Genomic DNA, 26595 nt, shown 5'->3' on the forward strand with positions numbered 1-26595 from the left:
TTTGCCAAAAGGCACCCAAAGACTCTCAGACCATGAGAAACAACATTCTCTGGTCTGATGAAACCAAAATTGAACTATTTGGCCTGAATGCCAATCGTCACGTCTGGAAGAAACCTGGCACTGTGAAGCATGGTGGTGAAAGCATCATGTTGTGCAGATGTTTTTCTCAGTGGCAGGTACTGGGAGACTAGTCAGGATCGAGGCAATGAATGGAGCAAAGTACAGAGAGAGATCCTTGATGAAAACCTGCTTGAGTTCTCAGGACATCAGATAACCAAGCAGGAGTGGCTTCTGGACAAGTCTCTGAATGTCCTTGAGTGGCCCAGCCAGAGCCCGGACTTGAACCCAATCAAACATCTCTGGAGAGACCTGAAAATAGCTGTGCAGCAACGCTCTCCATCCAACCTGACAGAGCTTGAGAGGATCTGCAGAGAACAATGGGAGAAACTCCCCAAATACAGGTGTGCCAAGCTTGTAGCGTCAAACCCAAGAAGACTCGAGGCTGTAATCGTTGCCAAAGGTGCTACAACAAAATACTGAGTAAAGGGTCTGAATACTTGTGTAATACTTCAGTGTTTTAAATTTTTTACCTATTGCCTATTAAATTCTAAACACCTGTTTTTTCTTCGTCATTATGAGGTATTGTGTGTAGATTGATGAGGGAGAAAAAACTATTTAATCAATTTTAGAATAAGGCTGTAACGTAACAAAATGTGGAAAAAGTCAAGGTATCTGAATACTTTCCGAAGGCACTGAACAAAAATAAACTCAACAATGAAAGTGTTGCTCCAATGTCTCATGAGCTGAAATAAAAGATCCCAGAAATGTTACATACACACGAAAAGCTAATATCTCTCAAACTTTCTCCACACATTTGTTTACATCCCTGTTCGTAAGCATTTCTCCTTTGCCAAGATAATCCATCCACCTAACAGGTGTGGCATATCAAGAAACTAATTAAACAGCATGATCATTACACAGATGCATCTTGTGCTGGGAACAATAAAAGGTAACTAAAATGTGCAGTTTTGTCACAACACAATGCCATAGATGTCTCAAGTTGAGGGAGCATGCAATTAGCATGCTGACCGCAGGAATGTCCACCAGAGCTGTTGCCAGAGATGTAATGATAATTTCTCTACCATAAGCCACCACCAACGTCATGTTAGAGAATTTGGCACTATGTCCAACTGGCCTCAAAACCGCAGACCACGTGTAACCATGCCAGCCCAAGGAGGGTGCTGAGGAGTATATGTCTGTAATAAAGCCCTTTAGTGGGGGGAAAACTAATTCTAATTGGTTTCAATTGACTGATTTCCTAATATGAATTTTAACTCAGGAAAGCCTACAAGTAATCCTCATCATCATGATCCCCCACAGTCAGCCATAGGATGAAGGCAACTTCGACAAAGCATTCCAGGTGAAGCTGGTTGAGAGAATGCCAAGAGCATGCAAAGCTGTCATCAAGGCAAAGGGTGGCTACTTTGAAGAATATAAAATATATTTTTATTAGTTTAACACTTTTTTGGTTACTACATGATTCCATATGTGTTATTTCATAGTTTTGATGCCTTTACTATTATTCTACAATGTAGAAAATAGTAAAATAAAGAAAAAACCTTGAATGAGTAGGTGTGTCCAAACTTGACTGGTACTGTATTTTAAACAAAATACAAACATCTGGATAAGCATCAAAAGCCTACATAGGAGAGTTTGAAATGAGGTACTGTTTCTCCATGATAAACGTATTGTATTTATTCATGCAGGAGAAAAAAGCAACATGAGATAGCACTGCTATCCAGGTGCCTTGATCGAAGTCTCCACATTATCTTTGTGATCTTGGGACAAGAAACTCGGTTCATAGTTGTGACAGTCATCGTTACATCGTGTGTGAAGGCTAAATATGTAACAAAGTGATGATCCTATCAGGATCACAACACAATAGCTTGTGTCGCATAGAAAGCAACAAAGTACATAAGATGTTGCCTTTTTGCAAAGCACTGGTTAAAATCTGTGCCTCTTATAATCAAAATCGTTAATTTGACACTTGAAAAGTTATGGCAGTTTCTTTGCCTTTTATCCCAAAGAGGATAAAGGCTTTGCTTGTACTATGATATAGCCGTTATTAATATTCAAAGCCTCATAAATTAGACACTTTGATATTTGGACAAATTATTTCAAAAGGATTGAGGTTATATAGTTTGTAAGTGTTAGTCCAAGGCTTTTCAAACATGTATCAGTTCGATATAAATATATATAAATAAATAAATATATATATAGATATATATATATATATATATATATATATATATATATATATATATATATATATATACATATTTTACAGTAACACTTCTCTTAACATTGATGTTAGGCTGCATTGCTTATATATACAACGCTTACAAGTTTACGTAGCTGTAACTCAAGTTTATTTAACAGACAAGTCAGAACTTCTCTTCATTTGCTCAGGTGGGATGTCCAGCACAAATTCTTCATGAACACGAATAGAGTAAGAAGAAATCTATAATAAGACGTCTAGAGAAGATATCTAGTAAACCTACTGTATGGGTCGATTGCATTTTTTTAAATCCCTAGAAACGCGTCTCAAAACTTTGCACATTCAAACAATATGTGAGTCAGCGTCCATGCTGCATGCAACTGCTTACAGAAAAACAACATACTTAGATTACATATCTTCTAAAATAGAATGTCATGCACAAAATCGTTGTTCGAAGTAGCAATTATGTTATTTCTTGCAATCGCTGCATGAGCGCTATATTTGATATTTAAATTCTAGACAGCGATACATTTATAACCTCAAATTTACAACTATTCGGTTGATTGCGATAATGTTGCGATCATGTTTTAATAAATATCCTCTAAAAGAAGGAGAAAGTAAAAATAAAAATAAAGTTAGAGACTTACCACCGCGGGAGCAAACAACACTCAGGAGAGCGAGCGAGTAATGTACAGACCTATACATTATGGTAGCTATAGTTTAGAAAGTTGGAGCTTCCTTTTAACCAGGTAAAACTCTTAAATAGTGCATAATTCACTTACTTTTCTCTCGCTTGGCTATCGGAAGGGACGACAGCTCCTTTACCTTTAGCGTACATGCTGGATTCTGTTTTAAGACTTTTACCCCACTCAACACCTGTCAAAGAAAGCAGCCAGCCAAACGTTCTATCTCCATAGCTACCCCTTTAGTGTTTTTCCTTATCCTCCTCCTCCTCCTCCTCCCCCCCTCCTCCTCCTCCTCCTCCTTTTTTTCACATCTCCAACATTGGCCACAAATCAGGCACAGTTTCTATTGGGGGAACTTGAAACAGACCGATGGTGGATTTTTTTCCCCCTCAACCGCTGTTCGAGAATGTATTCACACTCCCTCCGCTAGGGAATGGTGGGGGCTTCTTAAAGGGGAACGAACACGCTTCTTGTTTACTGACCTCAGAAACATGTAAGAATTGAGATAGGAAAAACTGAAATCCTCCAATCAGGCCATTTCCCAAACTCGCCCCTTGGGATCCCAAGGGGGGCACGTTTTGGTTTTTGCCCTATCACTAACTGATGGTTTACATTTCTCAAATCATAAATTCAAGAGGACTACTGGGTTGACCAAAGGCTCAAACCCGTTTTATCCGCACAACAACATTGACTTAATTTACTGAGCAGTCCTAGGTAGCTGAGGGGTTGGACAAATACATTTCATGGTAGCTAATTGAATTACACAAATAGCCAAACTGACCATTGTTTGAAAGGCTACTACTGCCTGCGTGAAAACGTATCAAAATAATGAGTCGCAGTCTCCCCAAAATGTAGCAGTTACAGTGTTGTGCTTTGCAACTGAGTCAAGTATGTATTATTATTTTTGAATGAGGACATAAGTTTGCCTGTTGGTGAGCCAAAGTAGATATTTAGTGCGTGCTTAGTGTTGTAGCAGTTGTTGTCATCTCTTGCTTAGTGTTGTAGCAGTTGTTGTCATCTCTTGCTTAGTGTTGTAGCAGTTGTTGTCATCTCTTGCTTAGTGTTGTAGCAGTTGTTGTCATCTCTTGCTTAGTGTTGTAGCAGTTGTTGTCATCTCTTGCTTAGTGTTGTAGCAGTTGTTGTCATCTCTTGCTTAGTGTTGTAGCAGTTGTTGTCATCTATTGCTTAGTGTTGTAGCAGTTGTTGTCATCTCTTGCTTAGTGTTGTAGCAGTTGTTGTCATCTCTTGCTTAGTGTTGTAGCAGTTGTTGTCATCTCTTGCTTAGTGTTGTAGCAGTTGTTGTCATCTCTTGCTTAGTGTTGTAGCAGTTGTTGTCATCTCTTGCTTAGTGTTGTAGCAGTTGTTGTCATCTCTTGCTTAGTGTTGTAGCAGTTGTTGTCATCTCTTGCTTAGTGTTGTATCAGTTGTTGTCATCTCTTGCTTAGTGTTGTAGCAGTTGTTGTCATCTCTTGCTTAGTGTTGTAGCAGTTGTTGTCATCTCTTGCTTAGTGTTGTAGCAGTTGTTGTCATCTCTTGCTTAGTGTTGTAGCAGTTGTTGTCATCTCTTGCTTAGTGTTGTAGCAGTTGTTGTCATCTCTTGCTTAGTGTTGTAGCAGTTGTTGTCATCTCTTGCTTAGTGTTGTATCAGTTGTTGTCATCTCTTGCTTAGTGTTGTATCAGTTGTTGTCATCTCTTGCTTAGTGTTGTAGCAGTTGTTGTCATCTCTTGCTTAGTGTTGTAGCAGTTGTTGTCATCTCTTGCTTAGTGTTGTAGCAGTTGTTGTCATCTCTTGCTTAGTGTTGTATCAGTTGTTGTCATCTCTTGCTTAGTGTTGTAGCAGTTGTTGTCATCTCTTGCTTAGTGTTGTAGCAGTTGTTGTCATCTCTTGCTTAGTGTTGTAGCAGTTGTTGTCATCTCTTGCTTAGTGTTGTAGCAGTTGTTGTCATCTCTTGCTTAGTGTTGTAGCAGTTGTTGTCATCTCTTGCTTAGTGTTGTAGCAGTTGTTGTCATCTCTTGCTTAGTGTTGTATCAGTTGTTGTCATCTCTTGCTTAGTGTTGTATCAGTTGTTGTCATCTCTTGCTTAGTGTTGTAGCAGTTGTTGTCATCTCTTGCTTAGTGTTGTAGCAGTTGTTGTCATCTCTTGCTTAGTGTTGTAGCAGTTGTTGTCATCTCTTGCTTAGTGTTGTAGCAGTTGTTGTCATCTCTTGCTTAGTGTTGTAGCAGTTGTTGTCATCTCTTGCTTAGTGTTGTAGCAGTTGTTGTCATCTCTTGCTTAGTGTTGTAGCAATTCTTTAGCGATTCTTAGAATCACATGATGAGGAACCTTGTCTGAGACATAAAAAACATTGTAGTCTTCAGACCAAAAGCTAGTTGGAGCGGTGAGCATCAACAGCCAGGGTGTAAAACAGTTGGTTACATTGGTGCCATGACCTGTATCAAAAAGCTGAGGTTGATGATGAGAGGGGTTTAAAGGGGAGTGAATGTAAAGCAGGCAGCTAGTCTGGAGAGTTGTAGCCTTTGCCTGTCGAGTAACCTCAACTGAGAGACCTAAAAAGTCAACTGCCCCCCCCTGTCTCATTGTCAGTTGTTGCCTTAACTTACCTAATGATCGAATTGAATAGCTACGTTCTGCCTCTACCGTTAAGATCCTAAGTGGCTGGGGGTGGAGCTACTCAGGTTCAATTATTTATTGTTTTGATATGGTTAAAAATAACCCTCATAGACCACCACACTGCACCGAGCAACCTTCCTCTGTAGCAAACGTCTTTGTTATACAATGTCAATAGAAACACAATGGATATGTGTAGTGTAGCAACCATTTCAGATATTCTACAGAGTTGGAAGAAAAAATCTATAAATTGCTGTCCAGCAGAGGAATTCCCCCAGCTCCTCCCATTGTGGGGGGGGGGCAAATGATAATTAATCACAGGTTGAATAATTTAATGCAGAGCCAATGGATGCCTTCCTCAGCCCATTTCTCAGCACCTGCCTTAGGTGTGTGTGTGTGTGTGTGTGTGTGTGTGTGTGTGTGTGTGTGTGTGTGTGTGTGTGTGTGTGTGTGTGTGTGTGTGTGTGTGTGTGTGTGTGTGTGTGTGTGTGTTGTGTGTGTGTGTGTGTGTGTGGTGCTGGGGCCTCTTTTGGGGCCAGAGACGGGGAGCACAGAGCACATCTCGTAGGGGGCTTGGGCTAATGCACCTAAATGTGCAAAGTATGATTTAAAAAATGGATACAATTGACATTTGGGTACAGGACTCGTATCCTGACATTCAAACATGGTTAAATGGTTCTGTCTCTAATAAAGACATTGAAATAAATTATTATAATGTATTTAGATGTGACAGATTACAGAAAGGGGAGGAGTGGCCATATATGTCAAATCTAATTTCATGGCATCTCAATCTTTAAATATTTCTGTTCCCAAGGTCATTAAACACACAAATTTGGTTGAAGATGTGTCCATAAACCAGAATACACATTAATTGTTGCTGGGATTTACCGCACCCCCTGCTGCCTGCTGTCTTCGTAGTTTGGCATTTTAGACAATTTGAATCTAGATTGGCTATCCCCGGCCTCAAATCAATATAAGAGTATATGCATTGATTTTAATCTGACTCAATTGATCTCAAAACCCACACGGCTAAATTTGAAAAACCCTGTTAACTCCTCATTGATTGATTTACATCTTACAAATAACCCTTATAAATATTAGCTAGTGGAGAATTTGCATTTGATCTCAGTGATCATTTTCCCATAGTATATATTAGAGATACGAAACTGCAAAATACTAATCCTTGTTTAATTCATTAAGAAGAGACATTTTAAAAAGTTTTCTCCTCAAGGGTTTTTACATGTTCTACTTTGATTTAGCCACTGTCTCCTGTATTCCTGATCCTGAGTTGGCTCTTGAAAATGTATCCTCCATATTTATTCCTCTGGCAGATAAACACGCCCCTTTTAAACAATTCAGAGTCAAAGATAGATCTAACCCTTGGTTTTCTTCTGAGCTATCTGAGCTCATTCAGACAAGAAATCAGGCCTGGACCAAAGCAAGGAAAACTGACTCTGTAGTGGACTGGCAACTTTCAGACAATTGAGAAACAGATGTACTATTGATTAAGAAAGCTAAATCAAGCTACTTTTTAAGCTCTATCTTTGGCTGCTGGGGATCCTTCTAAATGTTGGAAAACAGTAAATGTTGGAAAACTTTGCTCAGACGCGAAGTGATAGGCCACACAAGCTCACAGCCCATATCCCAAGATGGCGCAGCAGTAAGACGTGTTTGTTTATGTCCTATGAAAATATTCAGTCTTTTTCATTTTTTTGTATACATTTCATTATATTTCAATCTCTTTTTCCCATTTTCGAATTAAATATACCTTCCTGCAACCCGCCTCACCCAATGTGGTACGGATCTGCTATTTTTTTAACCTTATAACTGGAACCTCCATCAGAAGCTAGCCATCAGAAGCTAGCCAGCTAATTAGCTATGAGCTATTTAGTCATTGTTAGCCACTGTTAGCGGTCTTTACCTTTAGCTCGGACACCAGCCGCTTTAGCCTCGATAGCGCGGATAATACCTGCCTGTCTGCACAGCGCGATATCAGCCCAGGGGCATATCGGACTGCTTTTTTCCCCACTACATCACCAGATTCCTGCCGCAAGCTCTGGACCATTACACCGGATCTTCATAACTAGCTAGCTGCTACCAAGTGGTAATTGTGGCTAACGCCCTTGTCCAGAAGTTTGTACCAGTTAGCCTCGAGCTAGGACTATCTCCCGGCTAGCAAACAAAGTACACCAACTACAATACCTCTCTTGCCAATTGGCCTGGACCCTTTGTCAACACGGAGCCCCGCCGATCCATCACGACTGGTCTGCTGGTCTGCTGACGTAATTCGGCCGATGTGCTCTCAACCGGCCTCTAAGTCGTGGATGTTGGTGATGATCCATCTGCTAGCCACGGCCCGCTATCTTCCTGAACGCCGTGTCTCCCGCTCACCTAGCGTAGTAATCGACTACCGCACGGCTCCCTGTTTCATCTATTGCTGCTCATTGGACCCTATGATCACTCGGCTACACAGCTGATGCCCACTGGACTGTTCATTAACACAGCCTCGAACTCAGGCCCTGTGTGTAGCTAACTGACCCTCTCTGACCATTCATCGCCATTAACCCGTTGTTGTTGTCTTAGCTGTTTACCCGCTGTTGTCTCACCCGTTGTCTTAGCTCTCCCAATCAACACCTGTGATTGCTTTATGCCTCTCTCTAATGTCAATATGCCTTGTATACTGTTGTTTAGGGCAGCTCTCATTGTTTTATTTTACTGCGGAGCCCCTCATCCTGCTTAACATGCCTCAGATAGCCCCCTTGTCCCACATCCCACACACGTGGAGACTGCACCTAGCTTAACTGGCGCCTCCAGAGATGCAACCTCTCTAATCGTCACTCAATGCCTAGGTTTACCCCCACTGTACTCGCACCCTACCATACCCTTGTCTGTACACTATGCCCTGAATCTATCCTACAACGCCCAGAAATCTGCTCCTTTTATTCTCTGTTCCCAAAGCACTAGACGACCAGTTCTTATAGCCTTTAGCCGTACCCTCATCCTACTCCTCCTCTGTTCCTCTGGTGATGTAGAGGTTAACCCAGGCACTGTGTGTCCATAGGCGCTCTCATTTGTTGACTTCTGCAACTGTAAAAGCCTTGGGTTCATGCATGTTAACATCAGAAGCCTCCTCCATATGTTTGCTTTATTCACTGCTTTAGCACACTCCGCCAACCCTGATGTCCTAGCCATGTCTGAATCCTGGCTTAGGAAGGCCACCTCAATTACAACATTTTCCGTCAAGACAGAACTGCTAAAGGGGGTGGAATTGCAGTCTACTGTAGAGATAGCCTGCAGAGTTCTGTCATACTATCCAGGTCTATGCCCAAACAGTTCGAGCTTCTACTTTTAAAGATCCATCTCTCCAGAAATAAGTCCCTCACTGTTGCCGCTTGTTATAGACCCCCCTCAGCTCCCAGCTGTGCCCTGGACACCATATGTGAATTGATTGCCTCCCATCTATCATCAGAGTTTGTACTGCTAGGTGACCTAAATTGGGATATTCTTAACACCCTGACCATCCTACAATCTAAGATAGATGCCCTCAATCTCATACAAATTATCAAGGAACCTACCAGGTACAACCCCAAATCCGTAAACATGAGCACCCTCATAGATATCATCCTGACCAACTTGCCCTCTAAATACACCTCTGCTGTTTTCAACCAGGATCTCAGGGATCACTGCCTCATTGCCTGCGTCCGTTATGGGTTCGCGGTCAAACGACCACCCTTCATCACTGTCAAACGCTCCCTAAATCTCTTCAGCGAGCAGACCTTTCGAATCGACCTGGCCTGGGTATCCTGGAAGGATATTGACCTCATCCCGTCAGTAGAGGATGCCTGGTTGTTCTTTAAAAGTACTTTCCTCACCATCTTAAATAAGCATGCACCTTTCAAAAAATGTAGAACTAAGAACAGATATAGCCCTTGGTTTACTCCAGACTTGATTGCCCTTGACCAGCACAAAAGCACCCTGTGGCATACTGCACTAGCATCGAATAGTCCCCGCGATATGCAACTTTTCAGGAAAGTCAGGAACCAGTACACACAGTCAGTTAGGAAAGCAAAGGCTAGCTTGTTCAAACGGAAATTTGCATCCTGCAGCACTAATTCCAAAACGTTTTGGGACACTGTAAACCATGGAGAATAAGAGCACCTCCTCCCATCTGCCCACTGCACTGAGACTAGGAAACACTGTCACCACTGATAAATCCACGATAATCGAGAATATCAAGAAGCATTTCTCTACGGCTGGCCATGCTTTCCACCTGGCTACCCCAAACCCGGCCAACAGCTCTGCACCCCCCGCAGTAGCTGGCCCAGCCCCCCCCCCCCCTCCGCTTCTCTTTCACCCAAATCCAGACAGCTGATGTTCTGAAAGAGCTGCAAAATCTGGATCCCTACAAATCAGCTGGGCTAGACAATCTGGACCCTCTCTTTCTAAAATGATCCACTGCCATTGTTTCAACTATTACTATTACTAGTCTGCTCAACCTCTCTTTCGTATTGTCTGAGGTTCCTAAAAATTGGAAAGCGGCCGCGGTCATCCCCCTCTTCAAAGGGGGAGACACTTGAGACCCAAACTGTTACAGACCTATATCAATCCTGCCCTGCCTTTCTAAAGTCTTCGAACGCCAAGTGAACAAACAGATCACCGACCATTTCGAATCCCACCGTACCTTCTCCGCTATGCAATCTGGTTTCCGAGCTGGTCATGGGTGCACCTCAGCCATGCTCAAGGTCCTAAACGCTATCATAACTGCAATTGATAAAAGACAGTACTGTGCAACTGTCTTCATCGACCTGGCCAAGGCTTTCGATTCTGTCAATCACCGTATTCTTATCGGCAGACTCAGCCTTGGTTTCTCTGACTGCCTCGCCTGGTTCACTAACTACTTCTCAGATAGAGTTCAGTGTGTCAAATCGGAGGGCCTGTTGTCCAGACCTCTGGCAGTCTCTAGGTGGTGCCACAGGTTTCAATTCTCGGGCTGACTCTTTTCTCTGTATACATCAATGATGTCGTTCTTGCTGCAGGTGATTCTTTGATCCACCTCTACGCAGACAACACCATTCTGTATATATCTGGCTCTTCTTTGGACACTGTGGTAACAAACCTCCAAACGAGCTTCAACGCCATACAACACTCCTTCCGTGGCCTCCAGCTGCTCTTAAATGCTAGTAAAACTAAATGCATGCTCTTCAACCGATTTCTGCCCGCACCCACCCGCCCGACTAGCATCACTATTCTGGAAGGTTCTGACTTAGAATATGTGGACAACTACAAATACCTAGGTGTCTGGCTAGAATGTGAACTCTCCTTCCAGACTCACATTAAGCATCTCCAATCCAAAATTAAATCTAGAATTGGCTTCCTATTTCGAAACAAAGCCTTCTTCACTCATGCCGCCAACATACCCTCGTAAAACTGACTATCCTACCGATCCATGACTTTGGTGATGTCATTTACAAAATAGCCTCCAACGCTCCACTCTACTCTATCACAGTGCTATCCGTTTTGTCACCAAAGCCCCATATACTACCCACCATTGCGACCTGTATGCTCTCGTTGGCTGGTTCTCGCTACATATTTGTCGCCAAACCCACTGGCTCCAGGTCATCTGTAAGTCTTTGCTAGGTAAAGCTACGCCTTATCTCAGCTCACTGGTCACCATAGCAACACCCACCCGTAGCACGCGCTCCAGCAGGTATATTTCAGTGGTCATCCCCAAAGCCGCCTTTCCTTCCAGTTCTCTGCTGCCAATGACTGTAACGAATTGCAAAAATCACTGAAGTTGGAGACTTATATCTCCCTCACTAACTTTAAGCGTCAGCTGTCAGAGCAGCTTACCGATCGCTGTAGCTGTACACAGCCCATCTGTAAATAGACCATCCAACCAACTACCTACCTCATCCCCATATTTGTTTTAGTTTTTCTGCTCTTTTGCACACCAGTATTTCTACTTGCACATCCTCATCTGCTCATATATCACTCCAGTGTAAATTGCTAAATTGTAATTACTTCACCACTATTGGCCTATTTATTGCCTTACCTCCTTACTTCATTTGCACACACTGTATACCGATTTTTCTATTGTGTTATTGACTGTAAGTTTGTTTATCACATGTGTAACTCTGTGTTGTTGTTTTTGTCGTACTGCTTTGCTTTATCTTGGCCAGGTCGCAGTTGTAAATGAGAACTTGTTCTCAACTGGCCTACCTGGTTAAATTATGGTGAAAATGTAAAAAAAGAAAAAAGAAAAACAGAACGGGACCGCTGAGTACTGAAGGGCATAGTGCGTAGAAAATGTCTGTCCTTGGTTAACTTTTAAAACACTCACTACCGAATTCTAAACTGAGTTCAAACTGTCTCTGGAAGCAACATCAGCACAATAACTGTTCGTCGGGAGCTTCATGAAATGGGTTTCCATGGCCGCACACAAGCCTAAGATCACCATGCGCAATGCCAAGCGTCACCTGGAGTGGTGTAAAGCTTGCCGCCATTGGACTCTGGAGCATTGGAAACGCGTTTTCTTGAGTGATGAATTACAATTCACCATCTATCAGAGTTTGACGGATGCCAAGAGAGCGCTACCTGCTACAATGCATAGTGCCAACTTTAAAGTTTGGTGGAGGAGGAATAATGGTCTGGGGCTGTTTTTTATGGTTCAGGCTAGGCCCCTTAGTTCCAGTGAAGGGAAATCTTAACACTACAGCATACAATGACATTCTAGACGATTCTGTGCGTCCAACTTTGTGGCAACAGTTTGGGGAAGAGCCTTTCTGTTTCAGCATGACAATGCCCCCGTGCACAAAGCGAGGTCCATACAGAGAAAAGTTTTGTCGAGATCGCTGTAGAAGAACTTGACTGGCCTGCACAAAGCCCTGACCTCAACCTCATCGAATACCTTTGGGATTCGAGCCAGGCCTAATTGCCCAACATCAGTGCTGACCTCATAAATGCTCTTGTGGCTGAATGGATGCAAGTCCATTCACTAGATGTTCCAACATCTAGTGGAAAGCCTTCCCAGAAGAGGGGAGGCTGTTATAGCAGCAAAGGGGGGACCAACTCCATATTAATGCCCATAATTTTGGAATGAGATGTTCGACAAGCAGGTGTCCACATACTTGTGGTCATGTGGTGTATGTAGTTCTCTTGTGCGCATAAAAATAACTCTGATGATTTTAGCATATTTACTTTAGATGGTGTCCATATTGATCGTGTCCCTGCTTACAAATATCTGTACATCTGGATAGATGAAAAGCTGTATTTTAAAAAGCATATTGATGAGAAGCTGAAAACAAAAATGGGCTTCTTCTGTAGAAATAGGTCCTGCCTCTCACTAAATAGTAGAAAACAGATTATTCAGTCGAGGTTCCTATCGGTCCTAGCCTATGGTGACATCATCTATATGAACGCAGCTGCCACTTCATTAAAGCCATTAGATGCAGTTTATCATATCACACTGCGTTTCATTACAGGCAACAATTTTAGTACTCATCACTGCATTCTCTACCAGAAAGTTGGTTGGCCCTCTTTGATGTCACGTATTGTAGGTTGATACTTTGTCATGTTTTCATCTCAGGGATGGCTAACTCTAGAAATTCCTTTGGCCTCTACTGAGTAAACTTTATTTGTGGAACAATGTTCTAAATGTTCTTAAATTTGATGTTTTGGTGTCTCTAGACCAATTCATAAAGCTGATTGAGGACCTTTTTACTGTTGAATGTGTTTGTTTTTTAGGATCTTGTTTTTCTTTCTTCTTACAATTTGTATTTATATTTTGATGTATGTATTTTTGTTAATTTCTGTCCTTCATGCCTCATCTGTAAAAGAGACCTTGATCTCGGTATGACTCCCTGATAAAATAAAGGTTAACTAAAATAACAACAGATCCATAAACAAGTAAACACAAGGCAGTACTGAAACCTCCTCTCTGGCTCACCACTGAGTCATAAATGATACCCTGATCCTTCTCTCTCTTTCACTTTGGAGACTCAGACTCCTTTTTGTGCTTGTAAAACTACAAACCTTAGGCCTTAAACAGCATATTCAGGCATACTGTCATCTATGCTTAAGGTTATATACAGAGCCTTCAGAAAGTATTCATACCACTTGACGTATTCAACATTTTGTTGTGTTACAGCCTGAATTCAAAAGGATTTAAAAAATGATCTTACCCATCTACACACAATACCCCATAATGACAAAGTGAAAACATGTTTTTAGAAATGTTTGCAAATGTATTGAAAATGAAATACAGAAATATCATTTACATAAGTATTCACAACCCTGAGTCAATACTTTATAGAAGCACCTTTGGTAACGATTACAGCTGTGTCTTGCTGGGTAAGTCTGGATTGTGCAACATTTGCCCATTATTCTTTTCAAAATTCTTCAAGTTCTGTCAAATTGGTTGTTGATCCTTGCTAGACAACCATTTTCAGGTCTTGCCATAGATTTTCAAGTAGATTTAAGTCAAAATTGTAACCCGGCCACATTCACTGTCTTCTTGGTAAGCGACTCCAGTGTAGATTTGGCCTTGTGTTTTTGGTTATTGTCCTGCTGAAAGGTGAATTAATCTACCAGTGTCTGGTGGAAAGCAGGTTTTCCTCTAGGATTTTGCCTGTGTTTAGCTCCATTCTTTTATTTTTTTATCCTGAAGAACTCCCGGGTCCTTAACAATTACAAGCATACCCATACATGATGCAACCACCACTATGCTTGAAAATATGGTGAGTGGTACTCAGTAATATGTTGTATTGGATTTGCCCCAAACATAACACTTTGTATTTAGGACAAAACGTTTTTTGCAGTATTACTTTAGTGCCTTGTTGCAAACAGGATGCATGTTTTGAAATATTTGTATTCTGTACAGGCTTCCTTCTATTCACTCTGTCAATTAGGTTAGTATTGTAGAGTAACTGCAATGTTGTTGATCCATCCTCAGTTTTTTCCCATCACAGCCATTAAACTCTGTAACTGTTTTAAAGTCACCATTGGCCTCATGGTGAAATCCCTGAGTGGTTCTTCCTCTCCAGCAACTGAGTTAGGAAGGACGCCTGTATATTTGTAATGAATGGGTATATTGATACACCTTCCAAAGTGTAACTAGTAACTTCACCATGCTTAAAGGAATATTCAATGTCTGCTTTTTTATTTATACCCATCTACCAATAGGTGACCTTCTTTGTGAGATCACCTATTGTGGTTGAATCTGTGTTTGAAATTCACTGCTCAACTGAGGGACCTTACAGATAATTGTATGTGTGGGGTACATACCCTAGATGAGGAAGTTATTCAAAAATCATGTTAAACACTATTACTGTCCATGCAACTTATTATGTGACTTGTTAAGCAACTTTGTACTCCTGAATTTAACAAAGGGGTTGAATACTTATTCACTCAAGCCATTTCAGCTTCTCATTTTTAATTAATCTATTAACATTTTGAAAAACATAATTCCAATTTGACATTATGGGGTATGTGACCAGAAAATCTAAAAGTAATCTCTTTTAAATTCAGGCTGTAACACAACAAAATGTGGAAAAAGTCAAGGGGTGTGAATATTTTCTGAAGGCACTGTATACTATACTTTTAAAAAGATCAGTGCGCATCTATGGTGACATACTCAAGATTCCCAAGATTAATTTAATCAAGTTCCTGCTCATGTACAACACTTGGGGCAATAGTGCATGTAAAAAAGAATTGATTATCATGCTGTTTTGAATGTAGTGTTGATGTTCACAACATATGATGACTGACTGTAAAAATCAATTCATTGTGGATTCAGCCACACAAACACAGTACAGTAGAACCCAGATTGGGATGAATTATCACTGAATTGACATTCTCTTGATGATTGGATTAGGAAGTCAGAAGATCTCTTTCACATTATCGGGTGATTTCCCCACAGATGTCTACAATGTACACTGAGTATACCATACATTAAGAACACCTTCCTAATATTGAGTTGTGGCACTTCACTCTAAACATCACCCCGTCCATCCGCCGGCTTCCATGTGAAAGCCATTGGCAGTGTGGTGTCTAGAACAGGAAGCCTGGGAGCTGCTTGGCAAACTGTGTGCTGTGGTGCAGAGTGCTGGGTGTCACGGTAGCTCCTCCACTCGCTCGCCCAGCGGCCGCCTGTTCCTTTAAGAGGCGAGCCGGGCAGGGGAGAGGGACAGAGAGGCAGCTGCAGCAGTGGTAATGTTCTCATGTGTTCTCCTTCTGTGGGAAGTGCCACAGCCCCACCACAGCACACACACACACACTTGCATACACGCATGTATGAAGACATACACACAAGCAGGCACGCATGCACACAGACGCACGCATGCACGCACGCGCACACGCGCACACGCACACGCGCACACACACACACACACACACACACACACACACACACACACACACACACACACACACACACACACACACACACACACACACACACACACACACACACACACACACACACACACACACTCCCCTCTCACAGCCAGAGGAAGGAGGTTCACGTTGTTGATGACTATATTCCACTGCTGTTTTCCAATCAGTTCACTATAGGAGACTGGAGAAGAAGAGGAGAGGAGAGGAAAGGAGAGATGGGGTTTGTTTGTTGGAGAGAGAGAATGACACCAGACCAGATGGACTGCTACTCTGGCTGCTCTTAGAAAACAATACAGTAATGATGCCAAAAGACCTCTTTTATTTTCTGTGATATCTGGAAGAAAGAATTTCCAGTGTTTTCCATTATGGCTTCCTGCCTCTGTGTTAGATGGGGGCCACAAACAGACTTCCAGTGCCATGCAGTGTACATGTGATCCAATGCGTGCTCTAAAGCCAATAACCATTAGACTGTATTCCAGGCTGTTCCACCCAATGCTCACGGAGAGCAGACCACAATAGCAGCTCTGAATGTGGCAGCGTTTGTGGCTCTGCCTGTTCCTTTAATAAGCTTTGTGCTGCCGAAATGCACAGGCGCACGCAAGCCAGACCTGAACGACCATGGCTTACCGCAGTCAGAGCCTGATAAGAGCGCTGGTAAAACATGTAGCACGACAGGCACAGAGGCATGGTGAATTGCATCGTTGGCATAAAGGCAACCAGCATACAAAATGCCTCTGTAGAACCCACAAGATGTGAATGGTGCCAAGATTCCTCATTCTTTCTCTCTCTGCACCCCCCTCTTTTTCTCCATCCCTCCCTACCTCTTTCTCTGTTTCTGCCCCTCTCTCTTCCAAAACATGCACATGAACACACTTTCCAGCACGCGTGCCCACACAAACGGTGCATACATTCCCCACCACCATGGCTGTCTCTACTGCTCTCCCACACGCCCTGTACACTGCTTCCAGTATAGAGCGCTATGACCTCCGAGTGCCCGGAGGGGGATGTGTGTGTGTGCATGCGTGTGAGGGGGAAGGGATTCAGGATTTTACCAGACGGGTAATGGGGGTTGTCACACCACGGAGTCAAGGATCTCGTCTGTTAAGGCGTCTGCATGCTTCCCAGCCTAAACAGTTTGGAACAGTTTGTGCATATATTATGACATTTTTTTGATCTTCGGCAAGGTTTTTTTGGGCTGTTGTTTTTGGCTGTTCGTGCAAACAAAAATATTGAGGCAAGCCGAAGTCGGTAGGCGAAGTCGGTAGGTGCGGTAGGCAAAGTCGGTAGGCGAAGTCGGTAGGCGAAGTCGGTAGGCGAAGTCGGTAGGCGAAGTCTACGCCCTTTCGTTGGTGAATGGTCAACAGGGATTCTTACATTTTACATCTAACTAAGGTGCAGTGTTTCTCAAGTGAGAAATCATTGAATGACAACAGACACTTAATTGACCAATGTTGATCGGCACCTGAACTTCGGCTGGCCTCGAGGAAAAAAATGTGTGTGCACCAACAGCCAAAAAAACCTTGCCGAAGACCAAAACGAACAAAAATGTCACAAAATGTCATCATTATATATGCACAAAATGTTTGTAACGGTTGCGGATAGGAAGCATGCAGACGCCATTACTGTCCTATACTGAGCACTGGTATTGTATTGTCATTCTGCCTCTACCATTTATCATCACTGCTCACCAGTATATACTGTAACACATCCATCCCATACAAACAGTCAGGGGTCATCTCCAATCAAGATATTATATTCATGGTACACTATGTGTAATGTAATTGTCACGCCCTGACCTTAGAGAGCTTTTTATGTCTCTATTTTGGTTTGGTCAGGGTGTGATTTGGGTGGGCATTCTATGTTTATTTTTCTAGGTTTTGTATTTCTTTGTTTTGGCTGGGTGTGGTTCTCAATCAGGGACAGCTGTCTATCGTTGTCTCTGATTGGGAACCATACTTAGGTATCCCTTTTTCCACCTGTCATTGTGGGTAGTTATTTTCTGTTTAGTGTTTTCTGCACCTGACAGGACTGTTTCGGTTTCATTTTGCACTTTGTTATTTTGTTCTAGTGTTCAGTTTAAATAAAAGTCATGAACACTTACCATGCTGCGCTTTGGTCCGATTCTTCCTCTTCAGACGACGACACCCGTTACAGTAATCAATGTGTAAAACACATTTTGGGAACTTTTGAATGGTAGCCTATATTTTTACACATAAACACATTGCGGACATTGAGAAAAAAAATATTTTGAAAATACATGTTTGTAGTGACGACAATGGAGGAAGAAAAAAAAACATGAATTTCACGTGATCACATGTGAAGTGTCCCAAAAACTCATGTTTTCATGTGATCACGTGATCTTATGTGAAGTTAATGTGATAACGTGACAACATGTAAGCAACATGTGATAACATGACACTGCCGTTGTGAAAACGTGATCACATGTGAAGTGTTCCAAAAACATGTGTTTTCACATGATTTCATATGTGACATTTCAGGGGAAATCAAGTGATTTTCCAAATGTGAAATCATAGATTTTTCTGTACAGGTGTTCTCAGGGGAAATCCTGTGATTTTTCTGTACGGGTGTTCCTAAGGAAATCATGTGATTTTTCTGTATGGGTGTTCTCAGGGGAAATCCTGTGATTTTTCTGTATGGGTGTTCTCAGGGGAAATCATGTGATTTTTCTGTATGGGTGTTCTCAGGGGAAATCCTGTGATTTTTCTGTATGGGTGTTCTCAGGGGAAATCCTGTGATTTTTCTGTATGGGTGTTCTCAGGGGAAATCCTGTGATTTTTCTGTATGGGTGTTCTCAGGGGAAATCCTGTGATTTTTCTGTACGGGTGTTCTCAGGGGAAATCCTGTGATTTTTCTGTATGGGTGTTCTCAGGGGAAATCATGTGATTTTTCTGTACGGGTGTTCTCAGGGGAAATCATGTGATTTTTCTGTACGGGTGTTCTCAGGGGAAATCCTGTGATTTTTCTGTATGGGTGTTCTCAGGGGAAATCCTGTGATTTTTCTGTACGGGTGTTCTCAGCTGCTGTTTGGTTGTCAACTGCTTGTACTGGAGTAACCTGACTAAAGAGTGTGTGAAGCGGGGGTCACCAAAGAAACAGTATAAAAGGCAATGAGGGAAACAAGCAACATTGTGATCCAGCCTGAGCTCTGATAGGACTAATGCTCTTTAAAGTAAACAACAGTTCTTTACAAACACCTTAGACACCGGATGACGGTTGAGCTTTGTGATCCAGACTGTGGAGACTGTGGAGTGTGTTAAAAAATTATAAAATAAAGTCCAAAAATAGAACTCAAGGATAAGACTAGCGTCTTGCATGGATATACTGTATATGTGCTCGGTGCTCCAATGACAAAAACAGCTTCTGTATCTACACTAGTTACTCTGTAGGAAACAACCTCTCATATGAACCTATTCCTCTTACACTCACATTCATAACATATAAATCAGGGAGGTTAAAGCAGGGGTACAGGAATAATCTCTTGTCTCGTTGTGTGGATGTGAAAAGTAAAAATGAAAGCTGAGATAACACCATGGGAAGCCTGGGGACCAGCAGCACTGGGCCCCACGCTGTGTTGGAGGCTTCACAAGATGCTCTACCTTATTTTTTTGCTCTGTGTGAACACATCCTGGTATGTGCCAGAAAGGTAGTCAATGCTCCAGCATCAGTGGAACTGGCACAAACTAAAAATGGGTATTTGAGGAAGCGAGGGAATAAGAAGAGATTTTAGGGTTCCACGTCTGACTGTGTGTGTGTGTGTGCACACACATGTAAGTGTGTGTGTGTGTGCATGTGTACATGTGTGTGTGCACAAGTGTGTGCGTGCATGCTAGTATGTGTACATGCGCGTGTGTGTGTTGTGTAGAGGAGGGGGGTGGGAGGGTGGAAGCTTTGTGGAAAATAGGTTGATGTGACCTACATAACCACATGGCTGCTCATTAGCATACACGCATAATTCTAAGGCAGATCATAAACAGTGACTTGTGTCACAGAGATGGGCAATAAGAAGCTAGCGGTGAATAAGAAGGCTATTTGCATTATTTGCATTGTTCCTTTTTCTTGCCTTTAACTGTCTCACCTCCAGGCCAGATGGCACACTTAAGTGATAATGCCAGAGAAGCTGGTGTTTGGAGGATATATTGGCACGGGTGTTGTTAGGCCCGTGCCAATATATCCTCCAAACACCAGCTTCGAGGACATTATCACTTTTATATAACAGGTTACCAACGTATTCAAATGATTGACATATTTTCATTAAAATGTTATTTTGATGAATGTATTCATACTATTTCATCCTTCCACAACATATAGTCCCAACACAAATGTAGGGATGCTAACCAAGCCGGCAGGTCGTTCCTTCTAGCGGTTTGGTTGCCAGAGATACAACCCAGTCGTTCAGTCGTTTTGTTCTGTGTCTATGGACGCAACCCAGTCGTTCATTCTAAGTGTTCCATTGCCATACTGGCTGGCAACATTCTTATCCCTTGCTTGCTAACTAGCCAACTAACTAACTTATAGTCACGCCAAAAAGTGCAGCCAGAATAATAGCAAAGGAGCTGCATTTGCATTTGTTTAAGTTGTTTTCTAGTGACATTTATTTGGATACATCCATAACAATGAGCTAATGAGGCGCGATTTCACCTGGCATAGAAAATGTGCTCACTTGTCAGGACAGAGGAGAGGAGAGGAGCCAAAAACATATCTAACACAATCACTTCAAATGGAAGCTGGAAAGACTGCAAACTAGCTGTACTTAGTTTCGTTTGACCTTTTTTCAATTGACATTTCTTTGTATATATCCATAAAAATGATGCCAGCTGATTCATGATTTCGACTGGCTGAAAAACGCTGCCTGCCTGTCTGTATGTCTCGTCCCAACACGTTCATTACTATGGGACAGCTGGAGATCGAATTTGAATATTGAAACAACGTCGCAAATGTCGGAGAGACAGACCGCAAGATTTATACAAATCTCCGCTGTTGAAAACAAAATGTTAGTCTTAAAGAAATGTGAGATAATGTCTAGATGCTTTTTATAGTGGAGATCAAGTTTATAAATTGCTTGGCTGAGCTGATGAGACAGTGGATTGCGCAGTCAGATTGAACAGAGTAAATAGTAATTTTAACATCATACATTTAGCCGGTGGTAGCTTGTGGAATAGATACTGGCTGGAATGCACTTTTAACCAATCCGCATTCAGGATTAGACCCACCCGTTGTATAAACTCAAATAAACCTCAACAGCTCATAGTGACACACTGAATGGACAAGTGAACCTGACTGATTGTACATGTACATGATGACAGTAATATTATAATGGTGGAGATCGCTAACCCCTTTACACTCGAGGTGATAACAAGTCTGTATACTTTAGTGTCAGTGCTGAAGATCAAATCTAACATGTCAATTTAGACCACATAAACATAGCACTCAAAATGTATCTTAGACATTTTAGACACACCAAAAAAGAAAGAAGGGGAAAATAAACACCTTGATGAGCATATACTTCAAAACATAAAGTGGAATGGGGGAATCTCTGTTTAACAATAGTGAGTCACATGATCCTTTACGACTTTCAATTCCTATACCTTGTAAACACACAAATACCACAGATCCACAGGACACATGGAGAGATGTTTGAACCTTGCCAGTGTTCCCAGCCCCCTGACCGTGGAGGCTGTGTGCTGTTGTTTACATGTTCGCCTGGCTCTCTGTGGCTGGAGTTTGCAGCAATCATCCCCAGGACAGCTATTAATCACAGGGTGAAATGATAGATGTTCTGCACACTAGCAATGCCATCTATTTTGCCTAAGTACAAACAGTAGATGTGGCATGCATATTTATCAACAGTCGTGGCTCAAGGAGCACACACACAGCGAGCGCACACACACAAACCTATTCTTCACCTCTGCCTTCAAACAGCATCAGCACCACAACGGCGCAGTGTTTAGAATTAAATATAACAATTACTGTTACTGTGTAAGGGCGCATTGCTGACTCTCTAGAGCCATTTTGATTAGGCACTGGAGGAGTACTGGTCAGTCTTTGGTGCAGGGTCTCTAAATTACTTTTCTTCAGGCTTTTGTGACTCAGAGGACAAGTGGATTCAAATGCATATGAATAGAGGCTCATTAACCCAGGACTCCCTGTCCTCTACTAATGACAAGTCACTGGTGTCTTGAAATACATATTAGACCACATACCTTTTATATATTATAAATGTAGAGGTGGCTTTATGCAACATATTTCGTACAGTATGACATGTTTTTGGTCGCTGTTAACTAGATCAGTGAGAAGTATATTCACAGAGCTGATCAAACCCACTTTCTAATGATGGACACTTACAGTATCCAGGTCTTAAACACAGCCCGAAATAACTCACTTTATTGGCTCCTTCCTGTCCAACCCCCTCCAAGAACAACAGAACTAGGTCTCTTAGTATAATGGCCTACCCACCAATAAACACAGTTGCATGATAGAAAACAATGTATTGTAAAATGGCTGCAGTTTCATCTAATGAAGTAAAGAACCCAAAACGCAGAAGGATGTCTCGGTAAAAATAGAGGTAAATACAGTAGTGTAGTATCGATAATGAGGACACAACCTTCCGCTGGAGTCTGGGCCACTAGCGATTAAATCAATTCAGTATGCCAGGAAGTGTCCAAGTAAATAAATCAAAAATAACTGCATGGTTTCCCTACATTCCCCAAACTGAGTGGATATGAAGCGCCACAACCGGATAGGATTAGACATCAGTCACTTCTCTGCCTTCATGGGTCACTGCCTAAAACAATAGGAATCCAACCATAACTGTTTACCATATTTTGGGGGTTGTAGTTTAAAAAAATTAATATCAAGATAATTTAGTCCATTTTGGACCAGGGCTGGAAAATGGGCTCTGGAACAAATTGTTATAATTATCCTGTTTTCTCTCACAAGGCTTTCTGAAATGACTGTCAAAAGCCAGTGTGGCATCCTTGGTGAGACTTTTGTTTTGTGAATGCATGTACTATTTAATTGTCATACTTCTCCTATTATGTCATCATGTCATATCATATCATATGTGGTTGTCCCAACTAGCTATTTTAAGATGAATGCACTAATTGTAAGTCGCTCTGGATAAGGCACTCGAGTGGCGTAGCGGTCTAAGGCACTGCATCTCAGTGCAAGAGGCGACACTACAGTCCCTGGTTTGATTCCAGGCTGTATCACATCCGGCCGTGAATGGGAATCCCATAGGGCGGTGCACAATTGGCCCAGCGTCGTTCGGGGTAGGCTGTCATTGTAAATAGAAATTTGTTCTTAACTGACTTGCCTAGTTAAAAAAAAGAGTGTCTGCTAAATGACTAAAATGTAAATGTAATATCCTTTCGAAAAGTTTTGAAAGCAAGCTGGATCCAGAATAAACATCAGTAGTGCACGACAGCAACGCCAGAACAGCAACATTCCTGACACTGAGATGTGAGGAACATCAGTCTGTGTTTGTGTAACAGAGTTAAGAATGTACCATAAGCTCACTCCACAGCTAGCTTGAAATGTTGTGGATGGAGCCATCCAATTGGTACCTTGTGGGTGGCTCAAACTGTTGGAACGTTGTCAACGAGGGCGGTCAGGTTAGCAAAGCAGAGGTCCTGAGTTTGAATTGGGGGGAAGTGGTACTCGCTGAGCAAGCAACGTGATGTCAGCACTCAGGTATACAAGATTTATATTTGAACAAAATGCATGACCATAGGAAGACCTATAAACAAAAAGAGATAGAGCTGAAGAATAGGGTAATAAATGGTGTGTGGAAGTCTGAAATGGGGTGAATCATTTGGTACACAGTGCCGCCTCAGTGCCCTTGGCCGATGGGATGGTTTTCCTGGGCTTCAGCAGATCTATCTGGGTTTACAGGGGCAGTGAAGGAGGAACATCCAGACAGCATCCTGACGATGTAAGGCACCGATACACTGGCAGACCTATACAGGCACAGGTTCTCCCTCATAACCTGTGGAGCTTAATTGTCCCTTTACACAACGGGTTGGTCTAATCCTGAATGCTGATTGGTTAAATCGCATTCCAGCCGGTGTCTATTCAACATGTTACCACCGGCTAAATCTATGACGTTAAAATGCCTATTTACTCTGTTCCATCTGACTGCGCAATCCACTGTCTCATCAACCCAGCCAGGCACATTAAAAGCTTGATCTCCACTATAAAAAGCATCTAGACGTTATCTCGCATTTCTTTTAGACTAACATTTAGTTTTCAAAATTTTAGATTTGTATAAACCTTGCTTTCTGCCTCTTCAACATTTGCAAAATTCTAATTCAATCTCCAGCTGTCCCATAGTAATGAACGTGTCGGGAGTTGGGACAAGACAGAAAGGCAGGCAGCGTTTCTCAGCCGGTCGAAATCATGAATCAGCTGGCATCATTTTTATGGATTTATACAAAGAAATTTCAATTATAAAAGATCAAAAGAAACTAAGTGCAGCTAGTTTGCAGTCTTTCCAGCTTCAGTTTGAAAAGATTGTGATAGATGTGTTGTTGGCTAGCTCCTCTGAACAACAGTAACCTGAGGAGAGAGCACGTTTTCTATGCCAGGTGAAGTCGCGCCTCATTGGCTCATTATTAAGGATGTATCCAAGTAAATGTCACTAGAAAACAGCTTAAACAAATGGAAATTCCACTACTGTTGTTATTCTGGCTAAACTGTTTGATGTGACTGTAAGTTAGCCGTAGTTGGCTAGCTAGCAAGCAAGGGATAAGAACGTTGCCAGCCAGCATGGCAATGGAACATATAGAATGAACGACTGGGTCGCGTCCATAGATACAGAACAAAACGACTGGGTCTCTGGCGACCGAACCTATAGAAGGAACGACCAGCCGGCTTGGGTAGCAACCCTAGATTTGTGTTGGGACGATATCTTGTGGAAGGATGAAAGAGTATGAATACATTCATCAAAACAACATTTTTTATGAAAATATGTCAAACATTATTTGAATATGTTGGTAATGATCAGAATACAAAATCTAGATTAACTGTCAAGTCTACACATGGCATGAGTGTGTTGTATTTAAATAATGCCAGAGAAGCCGGTGTTTGGAGGATATATTGGCATGGGCCAATATAATAACACCCGTGTCAATATATCCTCCAAACATCGGCTTCTCTGGCATTATCCCTTAAATACAACACACTCATGCCATGTGTAGACTTGACAGTTAATCTAGTTTTTGTATTCTGATCATGTAGTGTTGGGCCCAGATTCACAAAACACTTCTTACACAAAAATGTAAGAAGCTTCTTAAGAAAAAATAAGTATTTCATAAGATAGTTTGTAAGTGCAATTCCTCAACAATATCTTAAGATGTAATGATTTTCTTATGAATCTTCTAAAGATGTTTGTTGCTAGGCAAACAATTTGGCATGGCAATCATGTTAGCATAGTTCGTACTGAGATCACTGTTCTAAAACATGTTCTTGGGTTTAAAATAATCAATACTGAAACTTTCAGATGAAGCCTGTGAGTGAATTAAACATGTTCAGTTGCTTTCATGAGCTTATTCTCTCACTGCCCTGAGTTTAAGATAAGGGGTTAGCTAGCTTGGAATTAACAACATTTCCAATAACTTTATATTCAAGAATCTAATTTCTTCTTAACTTTTTGCTTAAGCAGAAGTGGGAGGACCATCCTCCTCAGTGAGTTTCATAAAAATGAAAATAGTGAAACATTTAAAAAGTTATCATTTTCAGATAAAACTATACTAAATATATTCAGGTCACCAAATAACTGATTAAAACACACTCTTTTGCAATGGCCTCAACAGCATTCTGTATGATAGCACCATGGTGTAGCCAGAGGACAGCTAGCTTCCATCCTCCTCTGGGTACATTGACTTCAATACAAAACCTAGGAGGCTCATGGTTCTCACCCCCTTCCATAGACTTACACAGTAATTATGAAAACTTCCGGAGGAAGGAGGAAGTCCTCCAAACTCTCAGAGCTCTTGTAGCATGAACTGACATGTTGTCCACCAAATCAAAGGATCAGAGAATGAATCTAGTACTGAAGGCATAAGCTATTGCTAGCTAGCACTGCAGTGCATAAAATGTGGTGAGTAGTTGACTCAGAGAGAGAAAAACAATAGTTGAACATTTTTTTTTTAATTAAGAAAAACAAGAGAGAGATTCCATACTTTTTTTCACTTTCCCTTACTTAGCTAGCAAATGCAGCTAGCTCATTTAGCCTACTCAAACACCCGGCTCAAACAGATGGGGATGCTATGTTAGCTAGTTGGCTATGACTATCCAACACAACACTGGAGCTCTTCCAAGTCAAGGTAAGCTTTTAGCAGTTATGATATGACTTTGGCTTGGAAAGGTTTTTTCGCCTGGTCACATACAGCTGATGTGTTGTGCATTGAAGTCCACAAGTGAAGGGAAAAGATGAGACGAGGAGAGCGTGTAGATGCAAGAAGGCTGCTATGAAAGTGAACTGTGTTTTGTGTGATCAGGGTTGTAACATAGTTCTGCTTGTAAATGTGCTGTAAGACACCTCTAGTCACTGCAAAGTCCATCCATCCCAATACATTGGTACAGGTACTTATGGTTAGTGAAGTACAGTGTA

General features: G+C 41.8%; 1 protein-coding gene across 2 annotated transcripts in view; it reads right to left on the reverse strand.

The window, feature by feature from the left end:
• The window catches only part of LOC120052445 (single-stranded DNA-binding protein 3-like), a 143007-nt gene extending 139819 nt beyond the window's left edge, over positions 1 to 3188 (reverse strand). Inside the window, exon 1 of one of the 2 annotated variants that reach the window (XM_038999353.1) lies at positions 3061 to 3188. In XM_038999353.1, coding sequence (XP_038855281.1) covers positions 3061 to 3116 — 56 coding nt within the window. In that variant the 5' untranslated portion in view covers positions 3117 to 3188. The remainder of the gene's footprint in view (positions 1 to 3060) is intronic. The other variant, XM_038999354.1, reaches the window with a different exon arrangement.
• Positions 3189 to 26595: the final 23407 nt, after the last annotated feature.

The sequence above is a fragment of the Salvelinus namaycush genome, chromosome 8 (genome assembly GCF_016432855.1).
Source record: "Salvelinus namaycush isolate Seneca chromosome 8, SaNama_1.0, whole genome shotgun sequence".
Classification (NCBI taxonomy): domain Eukaryota; kingdom Metazoa; phylum Chordata; class Actinopteri; order Salmoniformes; family Salmonidae; genus Salvelinus; species Salvelinus namaycush.